Raw genomic sequence first — 21,173 nt, forward strand, 5'->3', positions numbered from 1 at the left:
GTCCGGTTTTACAGTCGTTGTCGGCTTGTCAGAGAGGTGATTCCTCTACACATTCCTAATCTGGCATGTACTGTTAAATAGTATGTTATCAGTGTACATTTCAGTTCTAACCTCTCCCCCTTATGTAAAGATCACCGCCTACCCCCTCCCCTTATGTAAAGATCACCGCCTACCCCCTCCCCCTTATGTAAAGATCACCGCCTACCCCCTCCTCTTATGTAAAGATCACCGCCTACCCCCTCCCCTTATGTAAAAATCACCGCCTACCCCCTCCCCCTTATGTAAGGATCACCGCCTATCCCCTCCCCCTTATGTAAGAATCACTGCCTACCCCCTCCCCTTATGTAAGGATCACCGCCTACCCCTCCCCCTTATGTAAGGATCACCGCCTACCCCACTCCCCTTATGTAAGGATGACCGCCTACCCCTCCCCTTATGTAAGGATGACCGCCTACCCCCTCCCCTTATGTAAGGATCACCGCCTACCCCCTCCCCCTTATGTAAGGATAACCGCCTACCCCCTGGTGCGGCTGTGTATCTCGAACAAGTAGGTCTAGCCCCTATTTCATCCACTCCTCCCTCAGTATGCAGCTTACAGTAGGCCTACAATTCTTTGATATATAACATGTCTTTCAAAATATAGTTAACGTAAGTTAGAATACAAATTGTGGGTCTAGTTGTCTATAATATTGGTCCTCTTTTTTTTCCTCATAGTTTTTAAATATTCTTTTCAAAGTTTTATCTTTAAAACATTTTAAACAATTTTAAATATCCTTTTATACTAACTTTTATTCTCAAGTTTTAACTTTCTGTATTGTTATGTTATCATGTATTGTATGTTGATCTTGACCAAATAAATGAATGAATAAATGAATGAATGAATGAAAGGCCTACAAACGTAAAAATCGCGACGGAGAGCAAAAACTGACGACAAACTTACAGATGGTCACTGGTTAAAATAAGTTTTAAAAAATACAAACAGTACAAAGAAATCATTGGACACGGATTTAGGTAGTGACTGCGGGCTTACTCAGTCCTGAATAAACAATAAAGGATAGCCGGCCCATGTCTATAGAAATCCGTCTGTTCAATTCAGTGCAAGTTTTATAGTTCAACTTTATTCTATTCAACTACAATATACCAGGAAATAAATAACATGCTGATGATTTGTAATACCACCTACTGTTGTAGCCTCCTAAGTCAGTGACTCGAACAGGAAACGGAGTGTATGCTCTTGGTATACAAACACATAGTAGACCACCATTACCTGCTGCAAGCTAATGTTCCTATTAAATGCTTTCACCTTATTTTCATGATCTTGGTAAGTTTACCTTCAGTTTTTAACTTAGTGACATTGCTTATTATTATTAAACATTACAAACCTATAATATATGAAAATGAAGATTTATTGTATAAGGTTAATAGGTTTGTTTACAAAATATTTTATGAAGTGTATTTTTACATTGAGTGAGATATTAGAACGTACAATGTATGTTTGCTTTCCTTGATGACGCCTGCGGTGTCTATACGATCTATGGCACGAATCTATACACAATGTTTACAGTATGAGATGGATTTTCATCGTACTATCTATTAGATAATTCATAGAGATATTATAGTGAACTATCTGTATCGTTAATTTTAGGAGTTCATCTCAATACCACCAAACGGACTATAGGCATATACCGTATAGTTCTTTTATATCTATCATATGATGGGATGCATAAAAATACCATTTATTTCTGACGCATTCAGAGTGGGGGTATAGGCCCTATGGTTATTTTGCGAGGGGTGTAGAGGGGATTCAAGGTGTGCTTTACTGTATAGAAAGTTCTGCAGATACACATTTCGAGACACCTGTTCCTGTTTAAACCTTTCAAAAAAGGGGTGTAAGGCCTCGCTTACCTCCTCCCAAGCTTTCTGGATCCAATAGACAGAGTAGTTTTAATTGATTTTTTTTTATTGTTTTATATAAAAAAAAAACTTGTTCAAACCACGGTATCAAGAAGCATGTGCACTAAAACAATGTAGATAAAAATATGTAATTGTATATCGTTATTGCAGTATGTTTCGAATAGGCCTATACTATTGATTTATCGATTGATCCAGAATAGGCCTACTATTGATTTATCGATTGATCCAGAATAATATTTTACTATAGGCCTAGTTTAGCTAACGGTGCATCATTCTGAGAAAAATATTCAACATAAACAATTGTATTTTTCTTGTTGGTTTTGTTTGCTTCCCCGGGAGGTGGAGGTCGCTGTGTCATCGTCGGATGTCCTGTATGAGGACAGTATAAGTTTCCTTGATTGAAGAAAAGAAGAAGAGGATATAGTATCATTGTATCTGTCTGCCTCTGAAAGGGAGAAAGAAAGTGTGTAGAGTTGTTTCGCGTTGTACAATAGTTTGCTATTGTAGACCTTCATAATACCGAGGGTTTCAAAATGATCGGAATTGTACTGGGAAATTGTTAAACTGCAGATGAAAATTATCCACCATCTTGAATCCAATATGGCGGCCAAAATGGTGTCTAAATTCCACCACTTAAGGATGTGTTTTGTGTTTATTCATTTAATTTATACAATTGTTTTGCTATTTTTAGTCGCGTGCACACGTGACTCTACAGCTAATGTCGGTCGGTCGGTCGGTCGGTCGGTAAACTCAAATTTGCGCACGCGACTGCAGCCTTGTATATGGCCTGGTTTTCTATTGCTATACTGGGAAAGTTTTAAAATATAAATTATTTGAAAACCGGCGAGATTGTAACAACTGGGGGCGGGTATCTTCGCTAGTATATGTCCACCTGTAGTAGACAAATACCTCGATTTGAACTTTGCTACTTTACAAATAATAAACACAATGATCCGGTAAATCAATGACATATTGTCAAACCAAGTTTGTGTTTATTTTATGACAAACCAGTTATGCGTCACAGAATCCGGACACAATCCGTAAACGAATTACATTAATTGAATTTGACACCGAATCAAAAGCTATCAGAAACATCGCTATGTAAACATCATGGTAACAGGCCCATTTCACACCTAAATACACTCCTATAAGGAAACGACAAAATTATAACTATATAAGTATATTTCTTCGAAGCAAGCATGACGTGACAGTACCAGTAGCTCATTGTACAAAACCTTCTGTGAACAAAAAAACATAAACATACTTAACTTCCTTGTTCTATTTACCATTACTGTTTGGAATGCAACGCAACACACATCGAGTTTTACGATCAAAGGTTGACATCATGATTGTTGTGGTCGTGCGATATGCACATTATGTCATTTTGTTGTTCTGACTGACAATATATATATATTTTGCTTTAAATTACAGTTTTTTCAGGTAAATTATTTTTTTAATTTATGCCTTAAATTGGCATATTAACCAAAATAATTATTAAAACATTGTTTTCTTTTCAGACAATGCAGATAATGTGTTTGTTTTCTTTATTTGTTTCTCTACACTTCAACCATGTAACAGAATAAAATATAAACATAACGAATATATATATCTCAATGTGTCAAAATGTTGATGAATTTTGTCAAATAATATTACTTTTACCATGTATATAAATTAATATTTGTTTCTAATTTACAGATTATTCAATCAAATAGCAACAGCCTATAATTACCGGACTGAGTGAAGTCTGGAAGCGGACCAACAATTTTAGTGTGTACCAAATAATGACATTCAAAATGAGGATTTGTATATTTGTACTGTTATCAAATGTAGGCCTATATCTTACTTATGGCCAAACAACAGAGTATCCTGAAGGAACAACGTTAATCGTAAATACCCGGATGACAACACCACCTCCTATCTCTACAGTTGTATCATACACCACTGATGCTGAAACGACGATAGATCTTACAACAGTGCAAACAACTACAGAAGACCTTACAACAATGGCAATATTGACGACGACAGAGCTAACAACCCCAGAAACAACAGAATCTACTCCGACTGACGAGCCTCCTAAGGCTAATGATTGCAGAAAAAGTAAAAGTTTCGTCTGCCAGTACGACATCAAACAACAACACGACGATAATTGTAAAACGGTGGTAAGATGATCAGTTCAATCAATGATGATTTAATTTTATGCCATAATTAATATCATTATGATAAATATAATATGAGTTTCTGACAGGATCATATCCTGTTGAGATTCCAGATATTTCCATCCACTCCCAACGACTTTGTTATTTGCGACTTACGTCCTAAGACTGGGAACCAAGCTTTTATTTACATTTATTTCAAACACAATTAACGTTGTTTTTTAAATAAAAATTTAATTCAGGTGGAAACAGCGTATAAAAGGAGCTTTTTGAATCCTGACATGATCGATGCGAATTGTGGTGATTGCAGGTCAGTAATTTAAGGTTATCGTCAGATTTAAGATAGGCCTATATTTTTGTATACCTGTGATGAAGTTTGGTTTTGCAATTTTTAGTTGGTCGTCGGACCCTATTTCGTCCGATTCTAGGATTCGCAATGTGTTTTGGATGCACGATCTTGGCGGAAATTCGAAATCGAAATCGACTTAGTGGAAAAAGTATGTAATGCACAAGTTACATATAGGTCATAAATTGTTTATTTGTTATGCGTTTAAGTTTGGTTTGGCAATGTTTGGCGGACATAATTTCGTCGATTCCAGATTTTTTTTTGCGTGGATCGTTCACACCAAAACATTCAAATACGCCGTGTGCTAACAGAACCGGAATCGGAGAAATTGATTCTTGACGTGAAAAACATTGCCAAACCAAACTCAAACCTATAATAGGTTAAATTAACATTATTGATGTCGCAAATCGACCAAACTATCTACGGCTTCATAGTTCGGAGTTTTTAATTTCTTTTTTTGAAATATAAGTAAATACTTGGAAATGAATAATTTAAAATAAAAATTATTTTATTGTTTTTTATGTCTTTGTTTTAGTAATCCTATTAAGTGTGAAATTACTACGAAAAAGGCTTATTGTGAGAATGCGATGCTAATAGCATTTGTCAATGGTATAACCCTTATGGATGATATCAATGCCACTATCATTTTCGAAACAATAAGAGTTGAAGGTAAGTTTATCAATCACAGTAGTGGTATTGTAGCTTAGTGCCGTACTTCATCACGCAATTCTTAGTTCAAATCCTTGCCAGGCCGGCACCAATTAGGTAAACAAATAAAACACAGTAACCCTACCAGGTAATCAAGTTGTTTTTATACTATTAACAATATATAATAGTAATATAAACACACATTTACTTTAATTTTAGTTCAATAACATTTATTCAATAATGGTAATAATGATGGTAATAAAATAACAACAGTTAAACAATAATAGTTGAAATAACAGAGAAGCAAATTGAACAAAATAAAATTTTAAAAAATAAATAAAAAAGTGAGTATCTAAACAAAATTATGTAAGGAAACAGATTGTTAAATACAATTTTCTAGTCTATTCCACAAATACGGACCTGCTAAGTGTTAAATAACAACAAAAAAGCGCTCAAAGCAACGAACAATGAGACAATTCAAGACCTAAAAACTATCTAAAAATAGGCATACATCCTGTAACTATATAGTTATACAACGTTCAATTCATTCTGTAATTTTATTTGATAGTTCAGTTTATGTTTTTCTATAATACCGTAAAGGTCACAGATGACTGAAAACTGAATGAAAGCCAATATTTGCAGAACTGTGACTATAACGATGCTTGATCGAGTTTTTTCTTCTAAAAATTAACGTCATTTCCTGAAAAAAGACACACGCCATTTATTTTTCTATTTTCATATTACATATAACATAACAAATATTTACGTGTGTTATTTTTTTTAATCTAAAGCCTTGTCCTCACTATCAAACTTTATCTGACAAAAAAATTTGATGTGCCCATATATGGTCATGATGATGTCATATCACTACCATATATGGGCACATCACATATGATCGTGTAGACAGAGGTTAAGGAATGTCAGCTCAGGTGGTTTGAGAAAGAGGAGTACTATTATACAACTATTTCTATTTTCTTTCCCGTTCATCATGAACTTATTTCATGCTTGCATATTAATTATTATTAAAAATATGTTTATTTTTATTTTGTTAGATACAGATAAAAGAATAGACTTGAAGGTACTTGGACTTATAATATTGGCTGTGTTTGCCGTCTTTTTACTGTTCACTATATTCATCATAATCGTCAAAAAACGCAATCATCGAAGAAAAAACGGAGGGTGTAAAGCAAAACCGATGAAAAAAATGACAATGAGGCAAACGATAAAAACGTGGTTCTACATAAAAGAAACTAAAATGGATAGAAATGTAAGTGAGCAGGTAAGTGAAATGAAATATTAAGTTAAAACAAATAAATGAACTAAGCTAACTTACTTCTCCGTGACTAGGCGAATTTGACTAATGCACATGCGTATTAAGAATTTCATCTTAATTTTTGTGACGTGAAAAATGCGCAACCAATCAGAACTCAAGAATTTTTGATCCGCGCGAATTTATTTGCTAATAGAAAACAAGCTTAACGGTATGGAAGAACTACGTATTTGTGACGTTGGTCGTCGACTAGACCTAGAATTCACCGGTGATTGATATGGAAGAACTACGTATTTGTGACGTTGGTCGTCGACTAGACCTAGAATTCACCGGTGATTGATATGGAAGAACTACGTATTTGTGACGTTGGTCGTCGACTAGACCTAGAATTCACCGGTGATTGATATGGAAGGACTACGTATATGTGTCGTTGGTCGTCGACTAGACCTAGAATTCACCGGTGATTGATATGGAAGAACTACGTATTTGTGTCGTTGGTCGTCGACTAGACCTAGAATTCACCGGTGATTGATATGGAAGGACTACGTATTTGTGTCGTTGGTCGTCGACTAGACCTAGAATTCACCGGTGATTGATATGGAAGAACTACGTATTTGTGTCGTTGGTCGTCGACTAGACCTAGAATTCACCGGTGATTGATATGGAAGGACTACGTATTTGTGTCGTTGGTCGTCGACTAGACCTAGAATTCACCGGTGATTGATATGGAAGAACTACGTATTTGTGTCGTTGGTCGTCGACTAGACCTAGAATTCACCGGTGATTGATATGGAAGGACTACGTATTTGTGTCGTTGGTCGTCGACTAGACCTAGAATTCACCGGTGATTGATATGGAAGGACTACGTATTTGTGTCGTTGGTCGTCGACTAGACCTAGAATTCACCGGTGATTGATATGGAAGGACTACGTATATGTGTCGTTGGTCGTCGACTAGACCTAGAATTCACCGGTGATTGATATGGAAGAACTACGTATTTGTGTCGTTGGTCGTCGACTAGACCTAGAATTCACCGGTGATTAATATGGAAGAACTACGTATTTGTGTCGTTGGTCGTCGACTAGACCTAGAATTCACCGGTGATTAATATGGAAGGACTACGTATTTGTGTCGTTGGTCGTCGACTAGACCTAGAATTCACCGGTGATTGATATGGAAGGACTACGTATATGTGTCGTTGGTCGTCGACTAGACCTAGAATTCACCGGTGATTGATATGGAAGAACTACGTATTTGTGTCGTTGGTCGTCGACTAGACCTAGAATTCACCGGTGATTGATATGGAAGAACTACGTATTTGTGTCGTTGGTCGTCGACTAGACCTAGAATTCACCGGTGATTAATATGGAAGAACTACGTATTTGTGTCGTTGGTCGTCGACTAGACCTAGAATTCACCGGTGATTAATATGGAAGAACTACGTATATGTGTCGTTGGTCGTCGACTAGACCTAGAATTCACCGGTGATTGATATGGAAGGACTACGTATATGTGTCGTTGGTCGTCGACTAGACCTAGAATTCACCGGTGATTAATATGGAAGAACTACGTATTTGTGTCGTTGGTCGTCGACTAGACCTAGAATTCACCGGTGATTAATATGGAAGAACTACGTATTTGTGTCGTTGGTCGTCGACTAGACCTAGAATTCACCGGTGATTGATATGGAAGAACTACGTATATGTGTCGTTGGTCGTCGACTAGACCTAGAATTCACCGGTGATTGATATGGAAGAACTACGTATTTGTGTCGTTGGTCGTCGACTAGACCTAGAATTCACCGGTGATTGATATGGAAGAACTACGTATATGTGTCGTTGGTCGTCGACTAGACCTAGAATTCACCGGTGATTGATATGGAAGAACTACGTATTTGTGTCGTTGGTCGTCGACTAGACCTAGAATTCACCGGTGATTGATATGGAAGGACTACGTATTTGTGTCGTTGGTCGTCGACTAGACCTAGAATTCACCGGTGATTGATATGGAAGAACTACGTATTTGTGTCGTTGGTCGTCGACTAGACCTAGAATTCACCGGTGATTGATATGGAAGAACTACGTATTTGTGTCGTTGGTCGTCGACTAGACCTAGAATTCACCGGTGATTGATATGGAAGAACTACGTATTTGTGTCGTTGGTCGTCGACTAGACCTAGAATTCACCGGTGATTGATATGGAAGAACTACGTATTTGTGTCGTTGGTCGTCGACTAGACCTACAATTCACCGGTAATTAATATGGAAGGACTACGTATATGTGTCGTTGGTCGTCGACTAGACCTAGAATTCACCGGTGATTGATATGGAAGAACTACGTATTTGTGTCGTTGGTCGTCGACTAGACCTAGAATTCACCGGTGATTGATATGGAAGAACTACGTATTTGTGTCGTTGGTCGTCGACTAGACCTAGAATTCACCGGTGATTGATATGGAAGAACTACGTATTTGTGTCGTTGGTCGTCGACTAGACCTAGAATTCACCGGTGATTAATATGGAAGAACTACGTATTTGTGTCGTTGGTCGTCGACTAGACCTACAATTCACCGGTGATTGATATGGAAGAACTACGTATATGTGTCGTTGGTCGTCGACTAGACCTAGAATTCACCGGTGATTGATATGGAAGAACTACGTATTTGTGTCGTTGGTCGTCGACTAGACCTAGAATTCACCGGTGATTGATATGGAAGAACTACGTATATGTGTCGTTGGTCGTCGACTAGACCTAGAATTCACCGGTGATTGATATGGAAGAACTACGTATTTGTGTCGTTGGTCGTCGACTAGACCTAGAATTCACCGGTGATTGATATGGAAGGACTACGTATTTGTGTCGTTGGTCGTCGACTAGACCTAGAATTCACCGGTGATTGATATGGAAGAACTACGTATTTGTGTCGTTGGTCGTCGACTAGACCTAGAATTCACCGGTGATTGATATGGAAGAACTACGTATTTGTGTCGTTGGTCGTCGACTAGACCTAGAATTCACCGGTGATTGATATGGAAGAACTACGTATATGTGTCGTTGGTCGTCGACTAGACCTAGAATTCACCGGTGATTGATATGGAAGAACTACGTATTTGTGTCGTTGGTCGTCGACTAGACCTAGAATTCACCGGTGATTGATATGGAAGAACTACGTATATGTGTCGTTGGTCGTCGACTAGACCTAGAATTCACCGGTGATTGATATGGAAGAACTACGTATTTGTGTCGTTGGTCGTCGACTAGACCTACAATTCACCGGTGATTGATATGGAAGAACTACGTATATGTGTCGTTGGTCGTCGACTAGACCTAGAATTCACCGGTGATTGATATGGAAGAACTACGTATTTGTGTCGTTGGTCGTCGACTAGACCTAGAATTCACCGGTGATTGATATGGAAGAACTACGTATATGTGTCGTTGGTCGTCGACTAGACCTAGAATTCACCGGTGATTAATATGGAAGAACTACGTATTTGTGTCGTTGGTCGTCGACTAGACCTAGAATTCACCGGTGATTGATATGGAAGAACTACGTATATGTGTCGTTGGTCGTCGACTAGACCTAGAATTCACCGGTGATTGATATGGAAGAACTACGTATTTGTGTCGTTGGTCGTCGACTAGACCTAGAATTCACCGGTGATTGATATGGAAGAACTACGTATATGTGTCGTTGGTCGTCGACTAGACCTAGAATTCACCGGTGATTGATATGGAAGAACTACGTATATGTGTCGTTGGTCGTCGACTAGACCTAGAATTCACCGGTGATTGATATGGAAGGACTACGTATTTGTGTCGTTGGTCGTCGACTAGACCTAGAATTCACCGGTGATTGATATGGAAGAACTACGTATTTGTGTCGTTGGTCGTCGACTAGACCTAGAATTCACCGGTGATTGATATGGAAGGACTACGTATTTGTGTCGTTGGTCGTCGACTAGACCTAGAATTCACCGGTGATTGATATGGAAGAACTACGTATTTGTGTCGTTGGTCGTCGACTAGACCTAGAATTCACCGGTGATTGATATGGAAGAACTACGTATTTGTGTCGTTGGTCGTCGACTAGACCTAGAATTCACCGGTGATTGATATGGAAGAACTACGTATTTGTGTCGTTGGTCGTCGACTAGACCTAGAATTCACCGGTGATTGATATGGAAGAACTACGTATTTGTGTCGTTGGTCGTCGACTAGACCTACAATTCACCGGTAATTAATATGGAAGGACTACGTATATGTGTCGTTGGTCGTCGACTAGACCTAGAATTCACCGGTGATTGATATGGAAGAACTACGTATTTGTGTCGTTGGTCGTCGACTAGACCTAGAATTCACCGGTGATTGATATGGAAGAACTACGTATTTGTGTCGTTGGTCGTCGACTAGACCTAAAATTCACCGGTGATTGATATGGAAGAACTACGTATTTGTGTCGTTGGTCGTCGACTAGACCTACAATTCACCGGTAATTAATATGGAAGGACTACGTATATGTGTCGTTGGTCGTCGACTAGACCTAGAATTCACCGGTGATTGATATGGAAGAACTACGTATTTGTGTCGTTGGTCGTCGACTAGACCTACAATTCACCGGTAATTAATATGGAAGGACTACGTATATGTGTCGTTGGTCGTCGACTAGACCTAGAATTCACCGGTGATTGATATGGAAGGACTACGTATTTGTGTCGTTGGTCGTCGACTAGACCTAGAATTCACCGGTGATTGATATGGAAGAACTACGTATTTGTGTCGTTGGTCGTCGACTAGACCTAGAATTCACCGGTGATTGATATGGAAGAACTACGTATTTGTGTCGTTGGTCGTCGACTAGACCTAGAATTCACCGGTGATTGATATGGAAGAACTACGTATTTGTGTCGTTGGTCGTCGACTAGACCTACAATTCACCGGTAATTAATATGGAAGGACTACGTATATGTGTCGTTGGTCGTCGACTAGACCTAGAATTCACCGGTGATTGATATGGAAGGACTACGTATTTGTGTCGTTGGTCGTCGACTAGACCTACAATTCACCAGAATTGTGTCGAGGAAATACGTCACAATGCCTGGCATACGCACAATAAGTAACAATAAAATACGCTAGTTCCACAGTCCCTGTCGTACTATTAAGGCAGGGCTTTTTTACAACAGTCGTCACAATGTGTTGAACATGTACGTAAGGGCGGCTGTATCGCATAATTTGTCTATGATATAGAGATAAAAGAAGTACTATTGCACGTTGTGTGACCCACAATCGTCCAATCAGGAATCAGGAATTTATTTAGGTGTTATATAATGATAGGTTAACCTCAGGTCTTTATTTTCCAAATCTGGATCCACTCAATACATACTTTAAAATGAAAGTTACATGCTAATTGATGAAATAGTATTATGTTTGTTAGTTAATCAAAAAGCTCTGAAACTTTATGTAGCTACTGTGGTTTTGCTTAATATACCGTAAAACCTCGTAAAGAAGCCCATGGGCTTCTTCCTTTTTTTATATAGTAAAATTATCTTTTCGATATTACTTTTGCAAACTAAAAAGAGAGGTTCTTTTCGCAATGAATGCTGTACATTTTATGAATTGCTACTATGACAATAGGATTTTTTAGACATTACCTTCCAATTTTACATATTTTGTGATCAAAGTACCGTACAAAATTAATGTACGATATAAACTATCATACATCATATCTGCATTATAAGTTATCTGGTTAAATCATCACATTCTTCCTTATATTCAAAATAGTCTATCTCGAAAGTAAGTCAATGTGCTTGATTTGCAGATGAGCTTCTTTTTTCGGTATTACTTTTGCAGACCAAAGAGGGGGCTTTTTTCGAGATGGACTTCTTCTGAGACTTCATTTCGAAGTTTTACGGTGGTACAATCTGAACGTCCATATTTTCGCCTTATACAAGCTTACTTGATTTTTTACAGGAGTTAACAACCGTAGAGGATAAATCATTTGACAACAACGGTGCTGTACAAGAAGATGTTGAGTGTAAAGTAACGAGTGTAGAAGGCGTAATAAACGAAGAGAAACAGGTTGACGAAAGAGAAGCGGCACCCCTGCCAATTGAAAGACCGAAGGAAACATTGCCGCGACCTAATCCACACAATTCTTACCTTGGTCTGGACGAAATCAAAGACCCTATTTATGTTAATCAAAAGGTCTTGCAAACTTAAGGAGATTATTATAAGTAGACGCATACGCGATCACGCAGCATTTTAACAGTATTACAATTAGCATCTGTATAACGTGGACAAGTTAACTAAATAATGTTTGTTTCGCCAATTTTCCCGAATCCCTGTTTGTCGAACATACATTGCCCACTTTAGCCATTAAAAGTAACTTAATTCGGCAAACCAGACCTGCCGGAGGAACACGTATTTTTGATATTCTATAAATATAGGGCCTAATGAAACTTTTATATTCGTAATATTTTTGTAAAACTGGACACAATTTGCGTAAATCGTGAATATATAAAAACTCGTACTGACGCGCTGCGTGTTGCTTTCATTGGATCGAAAAGCCACTTTAAACAGACGAAAACTTTACACGTACTTGCGTTGTTGCCGTATACCGATCGCGTTGGTAAATACTTTTTAAAAACTTTTTGTAGTTGATTTAAACAAATTGTGATGGCGTTAGACAATTTTGTTTACGAAGTATTAAACGCCCTCCTAAGTATGCTTTCATTTGGTGGTTCGATGTTTTCCAAGTTTCCGGAGTTAAAATCTGCCTAAAAGTAATCTGATAAATAATGTAAAATATTCTCAATTATATTCCGCGATATTTTTTTCGTACATAACCTCATGAAACGTCACGAAACAATATGAATAATTCATATTCATATATATTCATATGCGATAGGTGTTGACGTAAGAATTGAACTGACTATATGTAAACGCTTTCCATCGAGCTGTGTTTGCATGTCGATGTATGGGGTTCGAATCGAAGAACAACTTTATTTCACGGGGAGAGATTCAGTTAGCGGGTTAGGTTCAGTTATATTTAAGAAGTAGGTCGGCTATCTTGTAATTCTTTTACATCGAGAGGTCCCCAACTTATGTACGAAAAAAATCGCCCCGGGACAGGGTAACGTTAAGCCGATTTTCCACTAGTCGAATTTGTTCGCGCGAATTGAAAGTGTCAGCTTATATACGCATGCGTAGAGAGGCATTTGGGAGATGGAAACATGAATACGAATGCGTATAAGCTTACGATTGGCGCCAACAAATTCGCCTAGTGGAAAATCGTCTTTAAAGCATGGTGCTATAAGTCGTCAATGACACCGACATACAATTACGTCATTACATGTGTAACTCACTGTACTCAAACTTTCGGAAGCAAATCTAGAGATTATGGGATGGGTTCTAAAAAGACCTAATCACCTAATATATCAAAACTGTTTTTAATTAATAAATATTTATGCATTGGAAATAAAAATGATTTATTTCAAAACACCTAAAAAAGGGGCGAAGCGTCTTTATCCAAACTATGTAGACACACTCGCTCCGGTCTTTGACTAGCATATGAGGTCCCATGACTGTGTTTTCTGGGTCACTGCCGATTACGGATAAAATGTATAAACCCTTGTTGATGATGGATTAAAATCATTGAAATTTGTCAGTATTAGGCCTACTTAAGAGACACGGTTTATTTTAACGCGCGCGTTTAAATGCCGATAGTGATGGCTCAGCGTTTGTATACGCGCGCGTTCAAATGCTGATGAAAATGGCACAGCTTTTGTATGCGCGCGTCACTCTTTTCTTTGTGGTGGACGTGTATGTAACGAAATTAGCAATAAGTATTGCTTGTCCGAAATATGATACACTTATCAAGTGCAATATTCAATAAGTGTATTTGATAATGAGTGACTATTTTGAAGTTTAAAACGTATTCTTAAGCTCTGTCTACACTATCAAACTTTGTGTGACAAAAAATATGATGATGTCATATCACTACCATATTTGGGCACATCACACTTTTTTTGTCAAACTAGTTTGATAGTGTAGACAAGCTTTACTGTAAAATATGTATATATCATGAAGATATTTTGTAGAAGTGGTCTAGCGAAGAGAAAAACTGTACTGCTAACTGACTAAGAGAGTGAGTGGCCGAGCGGTTAAGACAGTGGAACCGTAATCACGTAGCCCTAACATCGGCAGGGGTTCGAGGCTCACTCACTCCATGGTTCTGGTGGTAGAACGAGTCTTCTCGGATAAGGACTATAAACCGTAGGTCCAGTGTACACAACTTGCTCGTGTGCACTTTAAAGAACCTAGTACATCTTTCGAGACGAGTAGGGGGTTACCCACCCTGGTGTATTAGTACATCACAGCCACTGATCACCAACTGGGCCCTCTGGGAGATCAGTCTTTGACTGAAGAGGTCACCCAGTATAAAAGATAAAACAAATTGAAACTGCGCGTAATTCGTATGCATAGGTCTACATGTTGGTGAGCCCATATTGACATGTAAAGATGTTTACCATGTATAATAGATCTGACAAATTAATAGCATTCCAAATCTTTTAAATGTAAATTATAGGTTAGTAACATAGTTGAGTGGGAAGTTAGTTTGTAGAGTTAAAAATTAGTTTCAATTTCTTTCAAGTTCAAGTGTAGTACTGTTTGATTTGTCTTTTGCAAGAAGATAGCATGCATATTTCCAATATGCATATTGATTTTTAGGAAAATTAATTTATTGGTGACTTCCCAAATTAAATTAATTAAAATCTCGAGTTTGCTGTATGTTCAATATGAGCTGAAATGTTAAATAGCACGCCCTCTGTCGCTCTGAGATTAGTAGTCACTATAGGATAATTAGTAAAATAGCCATATTGTTATTCATACAATGAAAACTAAATTTCGGCAATTTAGTTATGGGGATGGGAGTGGGTAGTTGTATCATTGTGATGAAAGGTTCAGTGACGTCATACGGAGAGGCCGACAATTTTAGGCCTACTGAATGAAGTAAATATGGTGCTTGGAGCTTCTGTAAAATGTATTGATAGAACCGAAGAGATGCACGATTGCATGTGTTTTTTGGTCGTCGGAAATTTGAAATGAGCTCGCCAAATAACGTGTTATTAAATATAAATAATAAAAAGGTGACTAATAATAGAATTAGGAATTGAAATAATAGAATAGAATACATCACATTTTTGTACCATAAAAATGTATATAATGTATGGAACGCCATCACTGCATATAATGTACATAAAATTACAATATATACTTGGAATATTAAAATAGTAGGTCAAACAAGTTTATAAGCCTAGAGTTTTTTTTAGACCTAGATTACGGCCCTAATCTAGGTCTGTGCAATATCATCCAATGCTCATTAATATTTATTATATTATACAAATGTTTTGAAAGACGACACTACGAATAGTATCTGAGTATATGTAAATGCAATTGTAGACCTTAATATGGCTTTGCTATGGACAAACAATTGCGCCTTTAATTGTGGAAAAAAGTCCTTATGATAGACAGTCCTTATATGGAAGGGCCCCTGTTGCGGACAATATCGCCCTCACTGTGGACAGAGAAAATCCCTATAATGTACAGATTTCAATAATCCTCATACGCGGTCGTTCCACTCATTTCAATTTCTCGTAGTCTGCACACATGCAATTTGAATTATGACATCACAAATCTTTTATCTGTTGTGATATTACAGCTGTTAACACGGCTCGTCTCACTTTCCATTTTAAATAGTCACTACTACCCCGCCACCACCGACATACAACACATATTTCTAACCGGCTCTGTAGCGTCAAACACCGTGTTACGTTCAAAACAACAAACTGATGATATTGACACTGTTATAAAATTATTGTTCAGGTACGTGCGTACTATGTTTATACACATTTTTTTATGTCTTCCAAAATTGTATTATAGGTCCTAAATATTTTACTGTATTATGCATCCAACAAATGCATTTATGGTAATGCTACTATACGAACGGTTGCCAATTGTAGGACGTGAAGTTAGCATTAATAGGGCTCAGGGATGTATTTAATTTAAATCATGCACAGAGGCGATCTGGTGGAGTTTATTACATAACATTCTTATAGGAAAACTATTACATACCTCTAGACAATATTACCCACCGGTGAATAACTACTCCCCATAGAACTAGCCCAAAGATTATCACCCCTTCCCTCCCTCAGGATAACTACCCTAAATAGGATAAGATGTATTACGCAAATTGAACACGATGGTTGTTCGAGCTGAGATGTATTTCCAATAAATTTACCTGGAATTACAAGTATCGTCTCAAATCTGGTAAAGTAATGTGATATTAACGAGTGGTGAACTACCGTATGCAACTAATTAGTATTGGTCATTAAGCGAAACCATATGATGTCCATCCATGATCCGCCCTGCTAAATTACTAAACCATTTTCAAAATAATAAAGTATCTATTTTCAATTATTGGACGGCCTGTATTTAATTCATATAATATGCATATAATTGGAAGAAACAGCTAACCCAGGTGCGCGCAAGTGTAAGTAAAAAAGAACACCGGTGAAAAGAAACATCTCGGTGTCCACAGCCTTAATATTTAGGCCTAGTTTAGTACATACTGATGTTTTATCGTACCGTATGTAATGATTTGACAATCAACAAAATTACTCATAAACTGTATGTTCGTAATAAAACAAAGATAAAAGGGTAGCGATTGATCGAATAATCACAAGTTTACGATTTCAGTTATATTGTATTGTGTTTTTTTACGAGTGTTTAAAGACACTATTGTCTTATGTTATTTGCCGCAGATAAATACTGTTGATTCACAAACGATTAACAAAATCGCGCGCGTTGAGTATATTAATCGCGCGAACAAACGTTGATAAAAAAGACGACGTTAATACGCGCGCGTTAACTTTGTGTGTCTTATTCGCGCGTACAAAGCTAATAAAAGTACAACGTTAGTACGCGCGCGTTAACTTTTTGTGTCTTAATCGCGCGTACAAACGCTGATAAAAGTACAACGTTAGTACGCGACCGTTAACATTTGGTGTCTTAAACGTGCGTACAAACGCTGTTCGTAAAATTACGACTTATCTTGGGACGTGCGCGTTAAGTTTGTGTCTCTCTGACGAAGTAATTATAAATAAAACTAGCTATAGACGTTGTTTACTGCTTGAGTAAACTTGGAAAACTAACATCATTTGTTCATTACAGTAACACATCTTCGTATGATCAATTATTACTTTTAAAACGCGTTTGGAGTGTAGGTCTTGAACGCGTCGCGAACGTCAAAATGCCGAATCATAATCAGATTTGAAACATGGTTTAGTGACGCATTCAATTAGTGTCTTGAGTGTATATAATTCAATTAGTATATTCTACTAGCACTATTAGTAGGACTGTGTTGCCTGCGTATTAACACACCTGGAATGTTAATTAGTTATTTTTAAAGGAAGTTATGTATATGACAAGAATTGAAACACACCATGGGTGATTAACATTTTGAAAGTAATTTAAATGGCGTCATCATTTTGTCATTTTTTTTTTATGATGATCGTTCTGACAATTTTAAAGAATGAAATAATAGGCATACGCAGTAATATTTCGTTGTGAAAACTGCTATTGGTATAAATAACGTTAAGTAAGGGTACTCATACATATTGGAACCTAATGGGACAATTTCGATGTCGTTAAAGGCGATCTGTTTCAACACTACAATATTACATAAACTAAGTTAGATACACACTATTTAAAATGTAGGCCGAGTTCTAAAGATATAACCATAGGTTAGCTGATAATTATCAATACTATTCTTACCCGCCGAGGGTAGATCAACGCCCGATAAAACTTAATCGATAACATTTGTAGGCCTAGATTCTTGGCTTGGCTGTTGCCATCCATCTGCCACTTCTCATGCTGTCTGGGACATAACGTGTCACTCCCATACTGACAATTTTTATTTTATAAATTTTTTATTTGTTCATAGAAAAAGTCTATGACATTTAATTCTAAACCTGTGATAAGAGGGAGGACGATTACAACTTTCCTGATTGATTGAAAAGGATGAACAAATCTGAAGTAGTTAGAATACGAACTCCGTACTTTATAGGCGTTTGTTTGTTAAACCTCCAGTGTTTCTGATTAAAGAAAAACAATTGGATTGAATTAAATCAACGTTAATTTAATTAGTAGGCTTATAATGATATTGCTTTAGATGCTCATTAGTGTTGTTCTTGTTTTACAATAAAACAATGTTTCTTTGAGGTTTCCATACTTTTCATATTCCTTCAAAGGAAAAAAATAATTCTTAAACAACTTTTGGCTGAATATGCCATTTTAATGCCACAAAATAGTTATTCACTTTGACCAAAAATTGGATTGAAAAACAAATTATTTTCCATGAAAAGGCTGTAATTTAAAGCAAAAAATAGTCAAATTGGTTTTTGGTTGAATTTAAACATTTATTTTGTCATTTTACAAGTGAAAAGATACTTCTTTTTCCATGGAAGTGATTAACTTTATCAAAACTACAAAGTGGCCTAGCTATTATTAGATTCAATGTTCGATTTTATTAAACTTCATTTTTAATGTTTTTGGCCCGACAATACATTTTTAAAGGAGAAGATTTACCATCCCGCCCATAACTTCCGCCTCCAAAGAATTGAAATTGGAGGCCTATTATACCCTTAAATTTCTTTATTATGTTTCATTGCGTTCATATTTATCGGGGGTGAGGAGAACTCAAGTCTGTTTATCTGTATACACCATTGTATTAATTACCTTGATATATTATGCGATATTTTCTTATGCTTTTTAGGCTAATTGTATGAACAAAAAATAATATGAGAAAATAAGTAAGGGAATTGATTGTTAAATGACGACATAACATGATTTAGCTTAGGTTAAATTAAGTAATGAAATGATGTCGTTTGTGTGTATGAGCGTCGTCTATACTCGTGTTCTACATCGAGTGACCTCAATTTACCTTAATTGATTATGTCTTGAAATTGACAAAGCTAAACGCAATTGATTTAATATAGATCGACATTTTTCAAGCAGATGCATTATAGAATTTATAGCGAAATCACGATGTCAAATTTTACAGAAGTTAACTCTTGTTAACTATCCCGTTAGTTCCCTTGGTTCTGTGTAGACTCATTCAATGGCAGAAGGACGTTTGAGATGGGGAGTTACTGAAGCTCCCCTAATGATCAACCAATTTTGTAGTTGTCATTAGGTAGAATCTAACGGACTATTCAGTTAAACTGTATCTAGGCCTACAGGAGTTAAAGTGTATAATACTGAAAGCTGCAAAATCGGTTACTTGATCGCTGAGAATGGTTCCTTCATCCCGGTTCATTCAATGGCATGAAGGAGGTTGGGATGAAGAGTTACAAGACACACTTTAAGGTCCATGTGATCAACCGCAGCTTTAAAATAATAGAACAACTTTCATCAATGATACACTCCTATCAATTCCACCTTATCTAGATGAAACACAACAAAAACACATAAGATTTGAACTCGTCGCCATGACGAGTACGGTGATCCGCACAAACGTAACATGCATGTTGAAATACGCGCGACAGAAAGAAATAAGAACAACATATTGGTTGAAAAATGAATCTTGATAATTATGATAGGTTATTTGCCATAGGTATACATTCAATCTCGTACCTTTTAAATTCATAATTGAACATTTAGATAAAATATCAATAGATAATATAAAATAAAAGTTTCTGTTAGTTTTAAATGACAACATCTTTGTAGAAATTCGAAAACATTTGAACAATTCTGATTTATTTAACCATTTCTTTTACAGTATAATAATTTTCTGATTGCAGTAACAATATGTGACATTTAATGTATTATACCTCATTTCCCTCGGGCAAGGTATTAAAAACGACAAGTTTTTACATGTGTCTTGTATCAATTTAAGCATGATATACAATACAAACTTTAATTATTTCAAATAAAAGACCTGGGTCTTCCCCCCCCCCCCCCCAATCGCCGTATAAACCGTCTTATAACTTTAAAAAACAAATTATTACTCCTAGTATCATTAGGCCTACTATTTGTAAGATTAAATTATTAAATTTAGCAATGTAGATTTATAAAAATAATTATTTATTGGATTATTTTTACGGATTATTTTCATAAGTTTAAACAAATTGGTTTCTCCGTCGCTGCATTTCTACGTGTATAATGTGGACACTGCAACGCAAACGATTTGACTAACGCAAAACGACAGTTCGATAATCCATCGCCTGTGAATGGTCAAATCACTTAAGGTTGGTTCCCACTAGGACGTAGACGTACTTCAAGCGAGTTTACCAATGACATGCGACAGTGAAAATAATCCATCGCTTGTACAGTAGTTACTCATTAAATCATTGTGTGTCTTTAAAGCTTGGTTTCTCCTAGGACACAACGCAAGGACGTAAGCCACAATGCAAGTGAAGTGACCAATCAAAAGCGACAATTCGAATAATCTATTGCTAGCTTTATTTGTGTTATATCCTAGTGGAAACCAAGCTTTAGTGGAAACCAAACATTACGTTGCGATTTCGTTCTTGCATTACATCCTAGTGAGAGAACCAAGCTTTACACTCTAGACAAATCGTCACGATCATACTATCAAATACGGTGCTAATGGCTTCATACCGTGCCTATGAAATGACAAGTGTGTGTCCATGCGAATGTCTTTTATCAACTTAAGCTTGATATACAATCTGAACTTTAGTAATTTTAAATGTGAACCTGCTCTGTCGGTCTCATCATAGAATAAACAACCTCTGCAATAGTCCATTGATCTCTCTTAATA

General features: G+C 36.9%; 2 protein-coding genes across 3 annotated transcripts in view; both read left to right on the top strand.

Annotated features, from left to right (window-relative positions):
* The first annotated feature begins 1,239 nt into the window (after positions 1–1,239).
* LOC140047389 (uncharacterized) lies at positions 1,240–15,645 on the top strand. Of its 2 annotated transcripts, none has more exons than XM_072092391.1 (6): positions 1,240–1,321; positions 3,610–4,073; positions 4,310–4,377; positions 4,949–5,082; positions 6,114–6,340; positions 12,302–15,645. In XM_072092391.1, the coding sequence occupies exons 2-6, from the start codon at positions 3,696–3,698 to the stop codon at positions 12,548–12,550; spliced, it is 1,056 nt and encodes a 351-aa protein (XP_071948492.1). In that variant the 5' UTR covers positions 1,240–1,321; positions 3,610–3,695; the 3' UTR covers positions 12,551–15,645. The 2 variants fall into 2 exon arrangements, with proteins under 2 accessions (XP_071948492.1, XP_071948493.1); XM_072092392.1 differs by having other exon boundaries at positions 6,114–6,328.
* Positions 15,646–15,749: 104 nt separating this feature from the next.
* LOC140047391 (neuronal acetylcholine receptor subunit alpha-10-like) overlaps positions 15,750–21,173 on the top strand; it is a 57,574-nt gene continuing 52,150 nt past the window's right edge. Inside the window, exon 1 of the mRNA XM_072092394.1 lies at positions 15,750–16,216. The gene's annotated coding sequence lies outside the window, so the exon portion shown is untranslated. The remainder of the gene's footprint in view (positions 16,217–21,173) is intronic.

The sequence above is a fragment of the Antedon mediterranea genome, chromosome 4 (assembly GCF_964355755.1).
Source record: "Antedon mediterranea chromosome 4, ecAntMedi1.1, whole genome shotgun sequence".
Taxonomy (NCBI): domain Eukaryota; kingdom Metazoa; phylum Echinodermata; class Crinoidea; order Comatulida; family Antedonidae; genus Antedon; species Antedon mediterranea.

Coding starts and splice junctions, on each gene's coding strand:
- LOC140047389 (XM_072092391.1), top strand. CDS start 3,696: ATGACATTCAAAATGAGGATTTGTATATTTGTACTGTTATCAAATGTA. Junction 5,083..6,113: donor CGAAACAATAAGAGTTGAAG/GTAAGTTTATCA, acceptor TTATTTTGTTAG/ATACAGATAAAAGAATAGAC. Junction 6,341..12,301: donor ATAGAAATGTAAGTGAGCAG/GTAAGTGAAATG, acceptor GATTTTTTACAG/GAGTTAACAACCGTAGAGGA.